Source organism: Heteronotia binoei, chromosome 20 (assembly GCF_032191835.1).
Source record: "Heteronotia binoei isolate CCM8104 ecotype False Entrance Well chromosome 20, APGP_CSIRO_Hbin_v1, whole genome shotgun sequence".
Taxonomy (NCBI): Eukaryota; Metazoa; Chordata; class Lepidosauria; order Squamata; family Gekkonidae; genus Heteronotia; species Heteronotia binoei.
In genome coordinates this window covers 29317232-29337936 of record NC_083242.1, presented here as the reverse complement: position 1 = coordinate 29337936, position 20705 = coordinate 29317232, and the positions used below count along the sequence as shown (strand labels likewise).

The following is a 20705-nucleotide window of genomic DNA, read 5'->3' as shown; positions in this document are numbered from 1 at the left end:
TTTAAATACATTCTCCAAGCTGCTGGCTGGCTGGGCTTGGAGAAGTGATTTAAAGAGAGAAATGCCTTCTCCAATCCATCCAACAGGGTGATGGGAGCCACATGCGGCTCCCGGGCCATAGTTTGGCCACCCCTGGTCTATACCACCACCAGCACTGTTCAACAGAATGGCGCAACAGGGATGGAGCCTTCTGTTTGCACAAGTGTCTTTCTTTCTCTGCCACTGCTTCAAGGCCCCTTCTCCTTTTTGTTTCAGTGGGCTAGCACACTACTCATTTTCCACGCGATCAGAGCTTCGATTCCTCTTTTGATTCCAGCCGGCAGTTTCTTGCGATTAAAAGGTGTGCCTTACCTTGGCCTTCTCAGTTCTTCTTCCCCTTTCTCCTTCTTGAAAACGGCACCCATGAAATGAAGGTTTATATGGACAACGGAGCTTCGGAGGCCCACGGAGGTCTTTCTGCCCTGGATTCCTGCCCTGAAAACATCCCAGCCCAGCCAAAGCTTCAAATCCAGTAGAACCTCAATGGAGCTTCTGTCGTCTCATCTGTTTGTGCCTGCCAGGAGATTCCTTTTAATTGTCTCAATTACAGTTGCCAACTTGGGGTTTAGAAATTCCTGGAGATTCCAAGGGAAGGAAAAGCTTGGGGCGGAGGCCTCTGTAGGATACGATTCTCTAGAGTCCACCCACCAACACAGCCGTTTTCTCCAAGGGAACTGATCTCTGTCATCTGGAGATCTGTTGTAATTCCTGAGATTGGCAACTCTAGAACCAATTCCCCGCTAGCCCTATGCTGCTCTCACTCTCCTCTGCTCTGCTGGAGGTTCCGTCGGATTTCACACTATCTGTCCCGGGGCTGCAACTGGCTCTGCCTCTTTCATGCAGCAAACAAAATCCTCTAAGAACCAGTTTCCGTTTGCTGTGCGAAAAAGGCAAAGCGAGTTGCGGCCCCTGTCGAGCATGTCATTTCTAATTGCTTTACCTCGTAAACAGACCAGAATTAAAGCAGAGTATCACTTTTGTCCTTTCCCCTTTCTTCTTCTCCCCCCTTTTCTCTCCCCCCCCCCTTTGGATGCATAATAAATCCATCTGGACCCAGGACGTTTAGTGTAACCTTGTATTAACGGTGTAGAATGCCTCTCCCCCAGATTCACACAGCCATGCCTTATCAGCTCGCAGAGAATGTGTGAGAAATGGAGATGTTGTCATTAGCTAACATTCCGTAGCCGTAAAAGAGATACTAGTGAGTAGCCTTTAAAGCCTCAACACAATTTAAATCTTTATGTTATTCTTTTGAAGTTATCTGTAACCCTGCCTTTTGAAGTTTGCCTATAAGATACTACCCAATACTATGTATGCCATTACTTCCAAGGAATCCATCCTTGGAGCAAGCGCCGGAGTTTTACAATAAAGCAAGTTTTTGATTAAAGAACAAACGCTTGATTACTACGAAATATCGATGCTTGACAGCCCCGGGACCGAAAGTGTGAAATCCAAAGGAAGGCCCGCTGAGGAGAAGAGCGTGAGAACGGCATAAGGCCAGTAGGAAATGGGTCTAGTATTTCATATACCTGGAGAGCATCTTTGGTAGCTTGAGCCAATGCAAGGTGCATTACGAACAATCCCAGGCATGGAATTAATAGCTGAGGAAACTGAAGATTATTGTTAATAAAAAGAAACTGGGAAGCATCTGTGGTCTCAAACGGTTAAATGCAAAGCTACCGTCTAAAATCAGTGCATGGGGCTCAAAGGTAATGTGATACATGACTTCTTTGCCAACAGGTACTAGGTTGCAAAGCTAGATGGGACCAATGCTGACTTTTTAGCTGCAGTCCATTGCAAGACGGCGCCGGCCACAAAAAAACCACACCACCACTGGGAATTTTTAGTGCCTACTTGAGGACAAAGAATTGATTCACATAAGAAAAGGTCCACCTTTCCTAGAGCTGCCAATCCCCAGGTGGGGGCAGGGGATCCCCCAGTTTGGAGGCTTCCCCCCCCCCACTTCAGGTCATCAAAAAGGGGGGGGGGAATATCTGTTGGGCACTCCATTATTCCCTGCGGAGACTGATTCCCGTAGGGTATAACGGAGAATTGATCTGCAGGTATCTGGGGCTCTGGGTGCGCTGTTTTTTGAGGTAGAGCAGAATAGCATCCGGTGCCCAGAGGTGGCCAAGCCGCAGCTTGGGAGCCACATGTGGCTCTTTCACACACATTGTGCAGCTCTCAAAGCTCGCCCCATTGGCCAACTTGGAGAAGGCATTTCTCTCTTTAAACCACTTCTCCAAGCCAAGCCAGCCAGCGGCTTGGAGAATGCATTTAGAAGATATTGAAGAAGATATTGGATTTATATCCCGCCCTCCACTCCGAAGAGTCTCAGAGCGGCTCACAATCTCCTTTCCCTCCCTCCCCCACAACAGACACCCTGTGAGGTAGATGAAGATATTGGATTTATATCCCGCCCTCCACTCCGAAGAGTCTCAGAGCGGCTCACAATCTCCTTTCCCTTCCTCCCCCACAACAGGCACCCTGTGAGGTGGGTGGGCTAAGAGAGCTCTTACAGCAGCTGCCCTTTCAAGGACAGAGTCTCAGAGCGGCTCACAATCTCCTTTACCTTCCCCACCCCCTCACAACAGACACCCTGTGAGGCAGATGAAGATACTGGATTTATATCCCGCCCTCCACTCTGAAGAGTCTCAGAGCGGCTCACAATCTCCTTTCCCTTCCTCCCCCACAACAGTCACCCTGTGAGGTAGATGAAGATATTAGATTTATATCCCGCCCTCCACTCCGAAGAGTCTCAGAGCGGCTCACAATCTCCTTTCCCTTCCTCCCCCACAACAGACACCCTGTGAGGTGGGTGGGGCTAAGAGAGCTCTTACAGCAGCTGCCCTTTCAAGGACAACCTCTGCCAGAGCTATGGCTGCCCCAAGGCCATTCCAGCAGGTGCAAGTGGAGGAGTGGGGAATCAAACCCGGTTCTCCCAGATAAGAGTCCACACACTTAACCACTACACCAAACTGGCTCACCAAAGTTGCTTTTGTTCCACCTCTCCCCCTCCTCCCTCCCCCATTTATTTTCCTTCCTTCCTTCCCTCCCTCCCTCAAACATCTGATGTTCATGTCTTGCGGCTCTCAAACATCTAACGTTTATTCTATGTGCTCTTATGTTAAGCGAGTTTGGCCACCCCTGCTCTAAAAAGGTCAAGGTGCAAGCATCAGTTGTTTCCAACTCTGGGGTGACGTTGCTTTCACAACGTTTTCACGGCAGACTTTTTTGTGATGGGGTGGTTTGCCATTGCCATTGCCTGTCGTCTCCACTTTCCCCCCAGCAAGCTTGGTACGCATTTTACCAACCTCAGAAGGATGGAAGACGTTTTTGTGATGGGGTGGTTTGCCATTGCCTTCCCCTGTCATCTCCACTTTCCCCCCAGCAAGCTTGGTACTCATTTTACCAACCTCGGAAGGATGGAAGGCTGAGTCAACCTGGAGCTGCCTACCTGAACCCCCCTACTCTAGCCCCTCAGATTTCACACTTTCAACCGTTTCAAGGACAAAAGTTGCTTAACTCTTTGTTCAAACGGAGTGGGTATTCTCAGGAAGCTCACGTTCTCAACCCCATTCTGCGCTTTTCCTAAGCGCTCGCAACAAAACTGCAGCATGCACGCCGTCCTGACGTTTAAGCAAAACTTTTATCTTACCAAAATATATATTTGTAACCGCTTACCACGGACTTCCTAGTACGGAAGTCGATTTGAGGAAATGCACGCCCACGCCAGCGTGGTTAGAATTCCCCCGAAATTCCAACAGAGCTTCTCCAAATGACAAAATGTCAATCCGTCTCTTCTCCCCAGGCCTGGAAAATCCTGCTGGTGCTCAAAAACAACCCTCAATGAAAAACATCTGGGATGCTCTAAATTTTCAGTGTTATCGAGCCAAAGGAATTTTTTACTAGGCCATATGGGTTTCGCTATTGGGGAAGAAGCGTGTTCCAATCCCAGCTTGGCTATAAATTCACTGGGGAGGCAAACATTTCCATCTTCCCTTCGCATCGTTCCACTTAGAAACTGGCTTCGCCAGACCGTGGAGAAGATTAATGCAATAAATTTCCGCAATGCCAGGGTTACACAAACTTGTAATAAAAGGTTATAAATAACTGATTATCTCATCATAAGTTAGGCCTGTCCATGGCTATTAGCCAAGATAACTTCATGGGTACATCCCATGGGCAGAAGCCACGTACACCTCTGAGAATCAAGAGTTAGGGATAAACATGAGATTACGACCGTCACTTTCACACCTGCTCTGGGCCGCCTCAGGAGGTTCCTGGCTAGACGCTGCTGGAAACAGGATGCCGTAAATGTTATCTGCGTTACGCCATCAGCTTTTGAAGCAAGCAAAGGGGAAAGCGTCATAATTTGCAACGTTAAAAATTACCCCCACACACACACACACAAAAAGAGCCATCCAAATAAATATAAAGACAAACGCTTTAAAATCTACCGCACAGCTGCCTCTTTTAGCCAAATCTTAAAGCTTGCAAAAATGAACAGGATACGTCCCCAACACGGCACTGACGGGCGCCACCGTGCCCGCTAATACTTCTCCTGGTACTTGTCAAGTCACAGAATCATAGAGTTGGAAGGGATTCCCCCAGGTCATCTAGGCCAACCCCCTGCACAATGCAGGAAATTCACAAACACCTCCCCCTAAATTCACAGAATCAACATTGCTGTCGGACAGCCATCTAGCCTCTGTTTAAAAACCTCCAAGGAAGGAGAGCCCACCACCAACCGAGGAAGCCTGTTCCACTGAGGAACTGCTCTAACGGTCAGGAAGTTCTTCTTAACATTGTGCCGAAAACTCTCCTGGTTTAATTTCAACCCACTGGTTCTGGTCCTACCTTCTGGGGCCACAAAAAACAATTCCGCACCATCCTCTATACGACAGCTCTTCAAGTACTATCACCTATCACCTCTCAGCCGCCTCCTCTCCAGGCTAAACATCCCCAGCTCCTTCAACCTTTCTTCACAGAACTTGGTCTCCAGACCCCTCACCATCTTCGTCGCCCTCCTCTGGACCCGTTCCAGGTTGTCTATATCCTTCTTAAAATGCGGTGCCCAAAACTGAACACAATACTCCAGGTGAGGTCTTACCAGAGCAGAGTAAAGCGATACCATCACTTCACGTGATCTGGACACTATACTTCTGTTCATACAGCCCAAAATTGCATTTGCCTTTTTAGCCACCACATCACACTGTTGACTCATATTCGGTGTATGGTCCACTAAGACCCCTAGATCCTTTTCGCACTGTTGCGATACTCCTTTTCGCACTGTTGCTCTTGTAATATTCCAAGCCAAAACAGAAGGCTCAACAAGACCCTAGTGCAAGGGTCCCCCGTTTTTCTGAGCCTGTGGGCACCTTCAGAAGTCTGACACAGCATGTTGGGGCTCAGTCACAAAATGGCTGCCACAGGAGGCAGAGCTGGCCACAAAATGGCGGCTGCTGCAGTTTACCTATGGTCACACGCTGAAGACCCTTGTACTGCAGTGGCAGCAGCTGCCAAAACAATGTTATTCAAATCTGCACAGCCAGCCAAATCTCCAGCGGCCAATCAGAAGCAGCGCTGGGCAAAAGCTAAATCTACTTTCTAAAAAAAAAAAACTTAGAAACAGGCCTTTTTTTGTAGCAGGTGCTCCTTTGCATATTAGGCCACACCTCCCTGATATAGCCAATCCTCCAAGAGCTTACAGGGATCTTATTACAGGGCCTACTGTAAGCTCCAGGAGGATGGGCTACATCAGGGGTGTGTGGCCTAATATGCAAAGGAGTTCCTGCTACAAAAAAAACCCCTGCTTGGAAAGGTGTTGACCGATGTCGCAGCGTCCATGGGTGACACGTTGGGGACCCCGGCCCTACAGGTTCTCCCAGACAGGGCAACAAGGGCGGCTCATGAATAATATAGGATCAAATCACCTCACATTAAGAAATAGGAAGGTTTCAGTACCCTGGATTAAAAGCATCCCGTATCTAAACAGAAAGCTTTCAGAGTTATTCTGCACAAAGGCCGTGTACTCGAGTAGAACTTCCCCCCTCCCGTTAAAAATCATTTAGAACTAGACTCCATGCAAAATCCACTGCTGCGTTCCCCCTCCCCCCTGCCCCCCCCCACACACTTTGCTATCTAAGGCGGTTAAAGATTTGCCATTGGAGCAAAGATGTGTGTCTGGATTTATCAGTGCGTTCGGCTTTCAAGACAAGGCGAGAGGCAAAGTACAAGCCCAAAGAATGCGAGGAGAGGAGACTTTAAGCTTTTTGGAGGAGAGCGGAGTGAAGCATAAAGACTTGAGTTTGAGGTTAATACTCTACTCCTAGCCCGGCTGACTGTGGCTCAATAAAGATCAGCATTTTTAAAAAAAAACAAAAGAAACCGTCCCTTCTATCATCTCTATTTCAAACTGGCTATGTGCTGCCAAGGGCAAACTGAAGAAGGCACGGGGTGAGGCTCTGGTTCAGTGGGGGAAATCTCTGTTTTGTCACACAGAAGGTCCCAGGCTCAATCCTCAGCATCTCCAGCAAAAAGGGATCAGGTGGTAGCTGGACCGGCCCCGCCACTAGGCAAATTAGGCCATTGCCTAGGGCGCCAGCCTTCTGGGGGTACCAAATAGGGTGCCTCCCATGTGATTCGGTGATGCTATCAATACGGGGGGGGGGGGGGCGCCAGAAGTTAGTTTTGCCTAGGGTGCCAGACAGTCTGGGGTGGTAGGTGATGGGAAAGATCTCTACCTGAGACCCTCGGGAGCCCCTGAGTATACTGTGATGGGCTGATGGTGTGATTCAGTAGAAGTAGGGCTTTCCTTCTTGAGCAGGAATGCACAGGAACACGGTTTCAACTGACTTGGCATCAGGGGTGTGTCCTAATATGCAAATTAGTTTCTTCTGGGCTTTTTCTACAAAAAAAAAGCCCCGAGTAGAAGGAAGCTTCTTGTGTACGGCCTTACTTTTCTGTAGCCTTATCTGAGGACATAGCCAAGAGGTCCTCACACCTTTTCTTTATGAAGAAGAGGAGAAGTTGGTTTTATACCCCACCCTTCGCTACCCGGAGCCTCAGAGTTTTGATCTCCCGTCGTTTTGATCACAGGCAGTCAAAACTACATTGTTCTCCACTAACTCGGAGGCATTTCTCTCTCGGCCCTAAAACACTTCCAAACTGTGGGGAGCCGCATTCCACGGCTGGTACCCATCTGGCAATGGCAAATTCCGCTGAACTTATCAAGTGTGGGACAACTCAGTGTGATTTCCACCGCCACAAAAACAAACCGTATGTGAATGATTCATGTCAACATCTGGTTAACCAGCTCCCCAGGATTAAGGGCCTCAACGCAGCTTCTTACTCGCAGATCTCTAATGAAATGTTAATTATAATAAGCAAAGACCAGAATATACACAATTCATGCATGAGAGCTTGTCTAGCAACACAGAACTTGGGTCAGGAAAGCCCTAGCAAAGAGGTGTCAAACATGTGACCCAGGGGCCGAAACAAGCCCTCGGAGGGCTCCTATCAGGCCCCCAAGCTACTGGTTCTTGTCTGCTTCCTTCTCCCTCTCTCTAGCTTCCTTCTGCATCTCAGCTTGCTTTGCAAGGCTTACTCAATCGCACAGGAGCTACAGAGCAAAACCTCTATTTTCTCCATTGGTTGAGGCTCCTCCCCCTCCTGGTCCCCTGAGGAGGGAGGGAAAGAGCCAGAGTTTCCTTTGCCCAGTTCCCAGGATCCCATGGGAGAGATACAAAGAAAGCACCTTTAAGACCAACAAGTGTTAATGTTTTAAGAATGATTTAGTTTAAGTTTTTTTTTTTTAAATCTTTAATTGTATTTATCTGTTTCCTTTATAAAGTTTATATCTCTGCTACCTAATCTCAAATAGGTACACACATGGCCCTCATAACAAATGAGTTCGACACCCTTGCTCAAGCATATGAAGAGGCCCTTTCAAAAGGTATTGACATTTTCCAATGGAAAACCACCGCCTTCCCAAGATTGCTCTGTATGGCGAACTTTCCACCGGCCATCGAAATAGAGGGGCACCAAAGAAGAGGTACAAGGACTCCTTGAAGAAATCCCTTGGCACCTGTCGCATCAACCATCACCAGTGGTCTGACCTAGCCTCAGATCGCAAAGCATGGAGGCACACCATCCACCAGGCTGTCTCTTCCTTTGAGAATGCACGCATAGCTGGTCTTGAGGACAAAAGGAGATTGAGGAAGAATCGCACTGCTACAGCACCAACCCCAAATCAGACTTTTCCCTGCAGCCACTGTGGCCGGACCTGCCTGTCCCGCATTGGTCTTGTCAGCCACCAGCGAGCCTGCAGCAGACGTGGACTACTGCACCCTTCTTAAATCTTCGTTCGCGAAGTCAAGCCGAGAGAGAGAGAGACATTTTCCACATATGTTGTTTCCTACAGAATCCAACCAGTGGTCCCTGGAAACCAGTTCTGTCCATGCTAACTGCAGTCATTTTGCCAAGTCATCCTAACCAGTTGAACACATGAAGCTGCCTTATACTGAATTAGACCTTTGGTCCATCAATGTCTGTACTGTCTACTCAGACTGACAGCATCTCTCCAAGGTCTCAGGCAGGGGTCCTTCATGTCACCTCTTGCCTGGTCCTTTTTAACTGGAGATGCTGGGGATTGAACCTGGGACCTTCTGCTTACCAAGCAGATGCTCTACCACTGAGCCATGCCCTCTCTCTTAACGGATCTTAGTAAGCCAAAATCCTTTAAACAGGAGATGCCAGGGATTGTACTATGCATCGCAGAACTCGGGATATACTGCTAAAATACGAAATACATGGTCAAGCATATGTCTGGGTGTGAAAAGAGGCCATGGGAAGGATTAAGGCCGGAGATTCCCAGACTGTTTTCGTTCATGTTGGGTCTACGGAATAAACCTGAAATCCTTCCACTTGTTTTCGGATGTGCCTCCAGGTACCCCGTGGAATTTCACTGCAGGGAATATGTATTTATTTATAGTCTGCCTTTCCCAGTGAGATTCCTCAAGGCATGTGACAAAAGTAGAAAACAACAGGGTAAAAGAAAAAATATTAAACATACCTTAAACCAGGGGTGGCAAATATACAGCCCGCGGGCCAGAACGGACCCTTCTAGGGCTTTTATCCGGCTCGCAAGCAACTGGTCATTACATTTATTCAGGGCTTCTTTTTTTGGTAGAAAAAGTTCAGCAGGAACTCATTTGCCTATTAGGCCACACCCCTGATGCCAAGCCAGCTGGAATTGCATTCCTGTGCGTTCCCGCTCAAAAACAGCCCTGCATTTATTGACAGATGACCGAGGCTAATGAATAATGGTTGGTGGAATTGGGAGAGGGGGTATCAGGGAGACGCTTTAAGGATATACCATAAAGGTGTTGATATTTTAAGCATGCTTGTATTTTTAGTAAAAAAAATAATATTGTTAATTGGATTTGCCTGTGTCCTTTATAAAGTTTCTTTCTTCTGCACCTGGCATTACATTTAATGGAACACATGGCCCGGCCCAACCAAGTAACATTTAGATCAAATCCTTCCCTTGTAACAAAAGAATTCAACACCTCTGTCTTAAACAGTGCAAAAACTGGATGACCAAAAGTAGAAAACTACGCTACAAAAGATATATATAATATATATATAGAGAGAGCCCCATGGCGCAGAGTGGTAAAGCTGCAGTACTGCAGTCTGAACTCTCTGCTCACGACCTGAGTTCGATCCCAGAGGAAGCTGGTTTCAGGTAGCCGGCTCAGGTTGACTCAGCCTTCCATCCTTCCGAGGTCGGTCAAATGAGTCCCCAGCTTGCTGGGGGGAAAGCGTAGATGACTGGGGAAGGCAATGGCAAACCACCCCGTAAAAAGTCCGCCGTGAAAACGTTGTGAAAGCAACGTCACCCCAGAGTCAGAAACGACTGGTGCTTGCACAGCCCTCCACAGGTGACTCGAAGTACCATGGTTTCCAACCCCACTTTACAAAGAACACGGGCCCTGTACATGGGCTACAGACTTTTATGTTTGCCTTATCAAAGCTCACGTTTCCGCTTATACATGTTGGTTATAGATTATCAAATCATTTATTCTGGGGTCCCGCTATAATATGAAGCTACCTTCTACTGAATTAGACCCTCGGTCCATCAAAGTCAGTATTGTCTACTCAGACTGGCAGCGGCTCTAAATGCGCCTTCTTGAATAATTCCATTTTACTACACCAGTATTATCTTCACAAAGAAAATGCGCTTCCATTTTACCCATGCCACTTTTACACATTCCCCCCCAGCCTCAAAATCTCCATCATGAAATGCCCTCCATAGGGTTGCCAGCTCGACATTGGAAAATTCCTGGAGATTTGGGGGTGCGGCCTGGAGAGGGATGGGAGGGACACCAGAGGGATAGAAGGGCATAGAGCCCCCCCCCCTCCAAAGCAGTCATTATCTGCAGGGGAACTGATTTCTCTAGCTTGGAGTTCAGTTGAAGTTGGCACCCCTGGAATCCACTCACTGCATCGGGGTAAGGTGGACTTCAAAATCTATCCTGCAACAACTTTCCTGAGCAAAACAGGCACCAAGAGGCAACGCTAGGAAAAGGGGGCTCCGATCCACACAATCTGGCTAACAATTTGGGAAGAGGGAATCCTTTCTTAACGCACAATGCACACCCCCCAAACCTAAAGAAAACGTCTGCACAGCGAAGATCCACTCAGTGCTTCTCAAAAAGCCTAAAACATTTGCTCCAGAATAGAGCATCAGAAGAGCCCTGCTGGATCAGAACAGCGGTCCGTCTAGTCCAGCATCCCATCTCACACAGCGGCCAACTAGTTCCTCTGGAGGGCCAACAACAGGGCACAGAGGCTGAGGCTTTCCCCTGATGTTGCCTCCTGGCATTGGGATCCAGAAGTTTAGTGCCTCTGAATGTGGAGCTCTCCCTCAGTCGCGATGGCTAGCAGCCATTGATAGACTTATCTTCCATTAATCACTCTAATCCCCTTTGAAAGCTGTTGATTCCTGTGGCCATTACTACATCCTCTAGCACAGAGGTGGCCAAACTTGCTTAACTTAAGAGCCACACTGAACAAACAGCAGATGTTTGAGAGCCACAAGGCATGAACATTAGATGTTTGAGAGCCTCAAGACAAGGAAGGAAGGAAAGAAGAAGATGTTGGATTTATATCCCGCCCTCCACTCCGAAGAGTCTCAGAGCGGCTCACAATCTCCTTTCCCTTCCTCCCCCACAACAGACACCCTGTGAGGTGGGTGGGGCTGGAGAGGGCTCTCACAGCAGCTGCCCTTTCAAGGACAGAGTCTCAGAACGGCCCACAATCTCCTTTCCTTTCCTCCCCCACAACAGACACCCTGTGATGTGAGTGGGGCTGGAGAGGGCTCTCACAGCAGCTGCCCTTTCAAGGACAGAGTCTCAGAGCAGCCTACAATCTCCTTTACCTTCCTCCCCCACAACAGGTGGGTGGGGCTGAGAGGGCTCTCACAGCAGCTGCCCTTTCAAGGACAACCTCTGCCAGAGCTCTGGCTGACCCAAGGCCATTCCAGCAGGCGCAAGTGGAGGAGTGGGGAATCAAACCCGGTTCTCCCAGATAAGAGTCCGCACACTTAACCACTACACCAGAGTGGCTCTCTGGAAGGAAGGAAGGAAATAGATGGGGAGAGGGAGGTGGAAAGAAAGCAATTTTAACTTTAAATGCATTTCTCCAAGCCACCAGCTGGCTTGGCTTGGAGAAGTGATTTAAAGAGAGAAATGCCATCTCCAAGGCAGCCAACAAGGTGGGGGGGGGGTGGCTTTGAGAGCCACACAATATGTTTGAAAGAGCCACATGTGGCTCTCGAGCCGCTGTTTGGCCACCCTTGCTCTAGCAGTTATTTCCACATTTTACTCACTCTCTGTGTAAATTAGTATTCCCATTTCCCATTCAGCTTCATTGGATGCCCTCAAGTTCTAGTGTTTGGAGTGGGGGGGGGGAAGTTCTCTTTCTCAACTCTCTCCACCCCATGCATGATTTGATAAACCTCTGTCACGTTTCCCCTTTGTCATTTCTTTTTTAAACTACAATGTCCCAGACGCTTCAGCCTTTCCTCACAGGGAAGGGGCTTCAACCCCCAAATCATTTTGGTGGCTCTCCTCTGTAACATCTGTATTTTTTTTTTAAACCTAGTCTTTTAAGAATGATGCTCTCTATGTATACTCTGCCTTTCTCCCTGGGACTCAAGGCGGACTACAACCATGAGATTTAAAAAAAACAAAAAATCCCAATCCAGATTACCACACAAAACACCCACCCACAAAAAATACTCATTTTATTCAAAGGTTCACCAGCTGAGGGAACCTGAAGGGGGGAAGAACGGCATATCAAAATTTTTGTTGTTGCTAATACCTATATTTACTCAAACTAAAGATGACCCACACTGTTATATGTTCGAGTTATTTGGTCTGGACTAAATACCTGAAGATTTTGGGGGTGAAACCTGGGGTGTGTGGGGTTTGAGGTGGGATCAGACCTCGGTGGGCATAATAGCCATCGAGTCCACCCTTCAAAGCAGCCATTTTCTCCAGGGGGACTGACCTCTGTCACCTGGAGATGAGTTCTAATTCTGGGAGATCTCCAGGCCCCACTTGAAGGCTGGGAACCCCTTCTCACATACAAAACCTTCCATTAGCATTATTACTAGCCCTAACTGTTCTGCAAATACAAGATGCTCTCCTCATCGGGATAGCACGCCGGTGGGTGGGCAGCGCTGCATTTGTTAGGGTTGCCAACACCCGGTTGGGAAACCCCTGGAGATTTGGGGTAAGCCTGGCGAGAGCAGGCAGGAGAGCCGACCGAGCTCTAGTGCCCCCAGAGTCCACCCGTCACAGCTGCCATCTCCTCCAGAGGGTCCGATCTCTGTAGTGTGAAGAAGATCGGTGGGGATTCCGGGAGATCTCCAGGCCCCGCCGGGAGAGAGGCAAGCTTACATTTCTGGAGAGAGCCTGCAATCGCGGAGGCGGCCCTTGGGACAGCCGTTCCTGCCACGGGGCAAAGAGGTCCGGGGGCTGATCATCCCGTTCCGGGTCCCCCCCCCCCCAAGGGTCTCTCTGCGCCCCGCCAGCCTTACCTGCGGCGCCCAAGAGGGTCCCCGCGGGCGCCTCCCCGTCCATGCCTCTCCCTTCGCCCGCAGTCATGTGAGAGAGAGGAGGGCAGGAGCTCCCCTCTCCCTTTCCCTTCCCCGCCTCCGCCTCCTCCTTCTCCGCCAGGGGCGGGCGCCGAGGCAGGCCCGCTGCTCCCGATTCAGCTTCCTTCGGCCGCCCGGGAGGAGGGCGGGGGGGGGGGGGGGCGCCGAACCGAATTGACTCCGCTTTCTTCCACGCTGGCGCTGCAGGGGAGGCGAAGGCGGTTGCCAACTCAAGGGCGGGGGGGAGGGAAGGAACTTTTCGCGCTTGGGAAAAACCCAAAACGCCGTTCGCACGAGGGCGAGCTGAACTCCTTCGAGCGGAGTAGCTCCGGAGCGAGCCCTTTTCGAACCGGAGCGGGAAAGGGGACCGTTGCATTCATTAAAGCGCCTCCTAGTTCCTTCCCAGTGTTTTCACTGCTGTTATAGAAGGTTTGGGTTTGAACGCGTTTTGAAGAAGACTGCAGATTTATACCCCGCCCTTCTCTCTGAATCAGAGACTCAAAGCGGCTTACACAATCTCTTATAACTTCTCCCCCCAAAACAGACACCCTGTGAGGTGGGTGGGGCTGAGAAGAAGAGGAAGAAGACTGCAGATTTATACCCTGCCCTTCTCTCTAAATCAGACTCAGAGCAGCTCAAAATCTCCTATATCTTCCCCCCCCCCTCCACAATAGAAACCCTGTGAGGTGGGTGGGGCTGAGAAGAAGAGGAAGAAGATTGCAGATTTATACCCCGCCCTTCTCTCTGATTCAGAGACTCAGAGCGGCTTACAATCTCGTATATCTTCTTCCCTCACAATAGACACTCTGTGAGGTGGGTGGAGCTGAGAAGAAGACTGCAATTTTATACCCCCACCCTTCTCTCTGATTCAGAGACTCAGAGCGGCTTACACAATCTCCTATAACTTCTCCCCCCAAAACAGACACCCTGTGAGGTGGGTGGGGCTGAGAAGAAGAGGAAGAAGATTGCAGATTTATACCCCGCCCTTCTCTCCGATTCAGAGACTCAGAGCGGCTTACAATCTCCTATATCTTCTCCCCCCACAACAGACACCCTGTGACGTGGGTGGGGCTGAGAAGAAGAGGAAGAAGACTGCAGATTTATACCCGGCCCTTCTCTCTGAATCAGAGACTCAGAGCTGCTTACAATCTCCTTTGTCTTCCCCCCCACACACAACAGACACCTTGTGAGGTAGGTGGGGCTGAGAAGAAGAGGAAGAAGACTACAGATTTATACCCCGCCCTTCTCTCTGAATCAGAGACTCAGAGCGGTTTATAATCTCCTATATCGTCTTCCCTCACAATAGACACCCTGTGAGGTGGGTTGGGCTGAAGAAGAGGAATAATACTGCAGATTTATACCCCACCCTTCTCTCTTCTTCAGAGACTCAGAGCGGCTTACAATCTGCTATATCTTCTTCCTTCACAATAGACACCCTGTGAGGTGGGTGGGGCTGAGGAAGAAGACTGCAGATTTATAGCCCGCCCTTCTCTCTGAATCAGAGACTCAGAGCGGCTTACAATCCCCTATATCTTCTTCCCTCACAATAGACACCCTGTGAGGTGGGTGGGGCTGAGAAGAAGAGGAAGAAGACTGCAGATTTATACCCCGTCCTTCTCTCCTCTTCAGAGACTCAGAGCGGCTTACAATCTCCTATATCTTCTTCCTTCACAATAGACACCCTGTGAGGTGGGTGGGGCTGAGGAAGAAGACTGCAGATTTATAGCCCGCCCTTCTCTCCTCTTCAGAGACTCAGAGCGGCTTACAATCCCCTATATCTTCTTCCTTCACAATAGACACCATGTGAGGTGGGTGGGGCTGAGGAAGAAGACTGCAGATTTATAGCCCGCCCTTCTCTTCTCTTCAGAGACTCAGAGCGGCTTACAATCTCCTATATCTTCTTCCTTCACAATAGACACCCTGTGAGGTGGGTGGGGCTGAGGAAGAAGACTGCAGATTTATAGCCCGCCCTTCTCTCCTCTTCAGAGACTCAGGGCGGCTTACAATCCCCTATATCTTCTTCCTTCACAATAGACACCCTGTGAGGTGGGTGGGGCTGAGGAAGAAGACTGCAGATTTATACCCCGTCCTTCTCTCCTCTTCAGAGACTCAGAGCGGCTTACAATCCCCTATCTCTTCTTCCCTCACAATAGACACCCTGTGAGGTGGGTGGGGCTGAGGAAGAAGACTGCAGATTTATACCCCGTCCTTCTCTCCTCTTCAGAGACTCAGAGCGGCTTACAATCCCCTATCTCTTCTTCCCTCACAATAGACACCCTGTGAGGTGGGTGGGGCTGAGGAAGAAGACTGCAGATTTATAGCCCGCCCTTCTCTCCTCTTCAGAGACTCAGGGCGGCTTACAATCTCCTATATCTTCTTCCTTCACAATAGACACCCTGTGAGGTGGGTGGGGCTGAGGAAGAAGACTGCAGATTTATACCCCGTCCTTCTCTCCTCTTCAGAGACTCAGAGCGGCTTACAATCCCCTATCTCTTCTTCCCTCACAATAGACACCCTGTGAGGTGGGTGGGGCTGAGAGGGCTCTCGCAGCAGCTGCCCTTTCAAGGACAACCTCTGCCAGAGCTATGGCTGACCCAAGGCCATTCCAGCGGGTGCAAGTGCAGGAGTGGGGAATCAAACCCGGTACTCCCAGATAAGAGACTACACACATAACCACTACACCAAATTGCAGTGTCCTAAATTAGTTGACTTAGGACCTGACTCAGTATTTCTATAACAAAAGCCATGACGCAGCATCATCCCAGCCTGACGAATTAAAGTCTTGTCAAATTCCTACAGTTGCCAAGTTGTGACAACCACCTACACAATGTTGAGAGTTGCTGCCCTCAACTTACCTAGACAAAAGACAGAGATAGCCACATTGCTTCATATTGGCACTTTCACACACTAAATAACGTGCTTTTACTGTGTGAAATGGCAAAATCCATTTGCAAACCGTCGCTGAAGTGGGCTGAAACTGCATTTTTTAGCATATATAACGCTGTTTGTTAAATCCAGCCAAAGTAACACAATTCAGTGTGCAAGCTTTTTGAGTTCTACAAAAATCTTCGTCTGGCCTGATGTTTGAAACGACAAAAAAAAAGAGAAGACAACTTCCCAGCCGTGATGTCTCTAGCGGCTTATTTCATTCTCCCTTCCTCTGTTTTATCCTCATAACAACCTTATGAGGTAGGTCAGGCTGACAAAAAGTGACTGGCATAAGGTCTTCCATGGCGGAGGGGGGATTCAAACGCAGATCTTCCGTATCCTAACCTGATGTTCTAACCCGGGGTGGCCAAACTTGCTTAACATAAGAGCCACATAGAATAAAAATCAGACGTTTGAGAGCCGCTAGACATGAACATCAGAGGGAGGGAGGGAGGGAGGGAGGAAGGAAGGAAGGAAGGAAGGAAGGAAGGAAGGAAGGAAGGAAGGAAGGAAGGAAATAAGTGAGGGGGGGAGAGTTTGAAAGAAAACAACTTTAATTTCAAATGCATTCTCCAAGCTGCTGGCTTGGCTTAGCTTGGGAAAGTGAGTCAAAGAGAGAAATGCCTTCTCCAAGCTGGCTGATGGGGTGGAAGAGGCCTGCGAGAGCCACACAATATGTGTGAAAGAGCTACATGTGGCTCCTGAGCCACAGTTCGGCCACCCCTGTTTTAACCATTGGCTCTCCCTCCTCTCAACACCAAATTCAAAGATGTACAAAATTATCTGCTAGAAAAGAGGTAAGCTCAGAGAAGATGTCGCAAGTGGATGCTTTGGACCACAGATGGCCAAAATTGCTTAACGTAAGAGCCACACAGAATAAACATCAGATGTATGAAAGACCTGAATGTCAGCTTTTGGAGAGCCACAAGGAAGGAAGGGGGAAGGGAAGGAAGGAAGGAAGGCAGTCAGGCAGGCAAATAGATGGGGAGGGAGAGATGGAAAGAAAGCAACTGTAACTTTAAATGCATTCTCCAAGCCAGCCGACAGGGTGGTAGGGGCTTAGAGAGCCACACGATATGTGTGAAAGAGACACATGAGGCTCCCAAGTCACAGTTTGGCTACCTCTGCTTTGAACTGACAATAAACTTCATTAATGGATTGTAATATATTTTAGTAAGGGCCCGGTGGCACAGAGTGGTCTGCTGCAATACTGCAGTCCAAACTCTCTGCTCACAACCTGAGTTCAATCCTGGTGGAAGCTGGGTTCAGGTAGCCCGCTCAAGGTTGACTCAGCCTTCATCCTTCCGAAGTCGGTCAAATGAGTCCCCAGGCTTGCTGGGGGGAAAGTGTAGATGACTGGGGAAGGCAAGGGCAAACCACCCCGTAAAAAGTCTGCCGTGAAAATGTTGTGATGCAATTTCACCCCAAAGTCGGAAACGACTGGTCCTTACACATGGGACTACCTTTTCTTTTCTTTTTTAACCTTAATATATTTCCCAGCCACCTTTCAACAGAAAAGGGGCTGATACGCAAAAATATAATTAAAACTATCGGTGCAATTAACTTCATGAATCAGTAAAAAGTCCAAAAGTGGCAACTGAAAAAACAACACGAGTAAAAATGTCATCAGACCCTCGAGTGGAGCACAAAAGCTCAGACGTTGAAGAAGCAGGAAGGCTGGGGGAGAGAGATTAATGTACAGCGTGTCCAGATAGCATCTGTGTTATTGGAGCGCTGATAAGATTTTAATCTGCAAAAGCAACAGCGAGAGAATAAATACAACCTTTCTTAGGTGAGCGCCGCAGAGAGGAATGGGCTAGTTCTCTGCAAAGGCTGAAAGAAAATTGTATCATAAATTGAAATTTGCCACCAGCTCTTTCATGCTTACAGAGTCACGACGACCGATATCGGCAGGGAATGTTTCCAACTGCCAAGACGTGTTCCTGAAAGATTTCAGGCAGTGTTTTTAGGTATCTAACATCTGGCCTGGCCGGTCTTCTGACAAGCTGAAAAGTTCAGGGTTCTCTTCTACAGGTAATTTTAATTGGTCCCAAAGAGAACACAGTCGGTATTTTCGTTCTCTGATGAGTACATTCGTACTTCTTTCAGAGAGAGAGAGAGAGAGTAATTGTATATGGCTGTAAGCCTTTACCATCCATTTGCAGTCAAATCAGAAAATGTACAAAAACCATGTAAAACATACAGATTTAAAATCTATACATCCCTAAAATCTAGTGGTTTCAATTGGTCAATTGTCTATATGTTTTTCTTAGATACCAGGTATGCTCTGATCTTTGCTGCCAGAGCAAAAAGTGCTATCCTGTTCGATAGAAAAGGGTTGGTGTCAGATAGCTTATTGGAGTCAGGCAACGAATAAAGACTAGATAGAATGTTGGCGAGAATTTTTTCCCAAGGCTCCAGGTATAGAGTACAGAGAACAATTTAAAACATAATGGGGAAAGTCCACTACTGAACTTCCGCAGATACATGTACATACACAAACATTGATCCGGAGATCTTTTTGTGAGAGCCAGTTTGGTGTAGTGATTAAGTGTGCGGACTCTTATCTGGGAGAACCGGGTTTGATTCCCCACTCCTCCACTTGCACCTGCTAGCATGGCCTTGGGTCAGCCATAGCTCTGGCAGAGGTTGTCCTTGAAAGGGCAGCTGCTGTGAGAGCGCTCTCCAGCCCCACCCACCTCACAGGGTGTCTGTTGTGGGGGAGGAAGGTAAAGGAGATTGTAGGCTGCTCTGAGACTCTGTCCTTGGAAGGGCAGTTGCTGGGAGAGCCCTCTCCAGCCCCATCCACCTCACAGGGTGTCTGTTGTGGGGGAGGAAGGGAAAGGAGATTGGAGGCCGCTCTGAGACTTAAAAACATGCTTGAAACGTTAGCACTCATTGGTCTTAAAGGTGCTTTCTTTGTATTTCTCTCATGGGATCCAGGGAACTGGGCAAAGGAAGCTGTGGCTCTTTCCTTCATTCCACAGGGGACCGGGGGGGGGAGCCTCAGCCAATAGAAGGAAGAGAGGCTTTGCTCAGTAGCAATGCTGTGCAATTGAGAGAGCCTGGAAAAGCAAGCTCTGACTCCCCCTTCCCTCCCCAAGGGAGGAGCCTCAGCCAATGGAGAAAATAGAGGTTTTGCTCTGTAGCTCCTGTGCGATTGAGCAAGTCTTGCAAAGCAAACTGTTATGCAGAAGGAAGCAAGGTAAAGGGAGAAGGAAGCAAATGACAGCCAGTTGCTTGGGAGCCTGATAGGAGCCGTCCAGGAATCTGATTTGGCCCCCGGACCTCATGTGTGACACCCCTGGCCTAGGCCATCTTTATGTAGAGCAACAATTCGTTTTTTTCAGATCCTCAGAGAGTTCATTGCCATGAGGTGCCATGTGGAACTTCCAGTGACCAGTATGAGAGAGTGAGAGCGATAACCTGCTCCCCCTTCACACCTAATACCTTGTACCACTAACGAGTCACATGACACCAGGGAGGGAAAACGGCTACTTGGGCCCCATTTGGACATTATCGCTTAGGGTGTACTCACTTTTGTTGCCAGCAGTTTAGACATTAACGACTGTGCGTTGCATAATTTTGAGGGGACAGCACATTTACACTGTTATACAAGCTGTAGACTCACTACTTTACATTGTAGCCAAGTGTCATTTCTTCAGTGTTGTCACGTGAAAAGATATCCCTACCAGATTTACTTCCGTTTCATAGGGCCTGCAAGACGGAGTTGTTCCGCCAGGCCTCCATTCTACTACTTATACCATCTGTTACCCTCCCCCACAATGGGCTATAAAACTACGACGAGCCAGAATATCTGTTTTATCTGAAGTATGTGCCTGCCCGTCTATATTTTTGTAGTTGTATTTTATTGGTATATTATTGAGTTATTACTGTGTTTTAATTGTTTTATTACGACTGTGATGCGCCCTAAGCCTGTATGGGAAAGGGCGGAATATCAATCGACCAAATAAATATACTTAAATATTTACAAAATGTGAAGGGGTGTACTCACTTCTGTGACATGCTGTGTGCATGCTACTCCCATTTAGGGTTGCCAGGTCCAATTCAAGAAATATCTGGGGACTTTGGGGGTGGAGCCAGGAGACTTTGAGGGTGGAGCCAGGAGCAAGCAGAATTGAACTCCAAAGGGAGTTCTGGCCATCACATTTAAAGGGACCGCACACCTTTTCAATGCCTTTCCTCCACTGGAAATAATGAAGGATAGAGTCACCTTGTTTGGGGGCTCAAAGAGTTGGACCGCCTAGTCCAATCTTTTTGAAACTTGGAGGGTATTTTTGGGGAGTGGCACCGGATGCTTTGATGAAAATATGGTGCTTCTACCTCAAAAAGCAGCCTCCTCCGGAGCAGTGTTCTCTCTAAGCTGAGTTCGCGTGAGCTAGCTCACAGATTTTTAGCCTCCAACTCAGACATTTTCGTTTTAGCTCAGGAAGGATGACCCCCAGAGCACAATAATTTATGCAGTAGCTCACAACTTTAATGCCAGTAGCTCACAAAGTAGAATTTCTGCTCACAAAACTCTGCAGCTTAGAGGGAACATCGCTCCAGAGCC

General features: G+C 48.4%; 1 protein-coding gene across 1 annotated transcript in view; it reads right to left on the bottom strand.

Annotated features, from left to right (window-relative positions):
* The window catches only part of SNX8 (sorting nexin 8), a 76614-nt gene extending 63398 nt beyond the window's left edge, over positions 1–13216 (bottom strand). Inside the window, 1 exon segment of the mRNA XM_060260586.1 lies at positions 13148–13216. Within this exon segment, the coding sequence (XP_060116569.1) occupies positions 13148–13214 (67 nt within the window). The 5' untranslated portion in view covers positions 13215–13216.
* Between the last annotated feature and the right edge of the window lie 7489 nt (positions 13217–20705).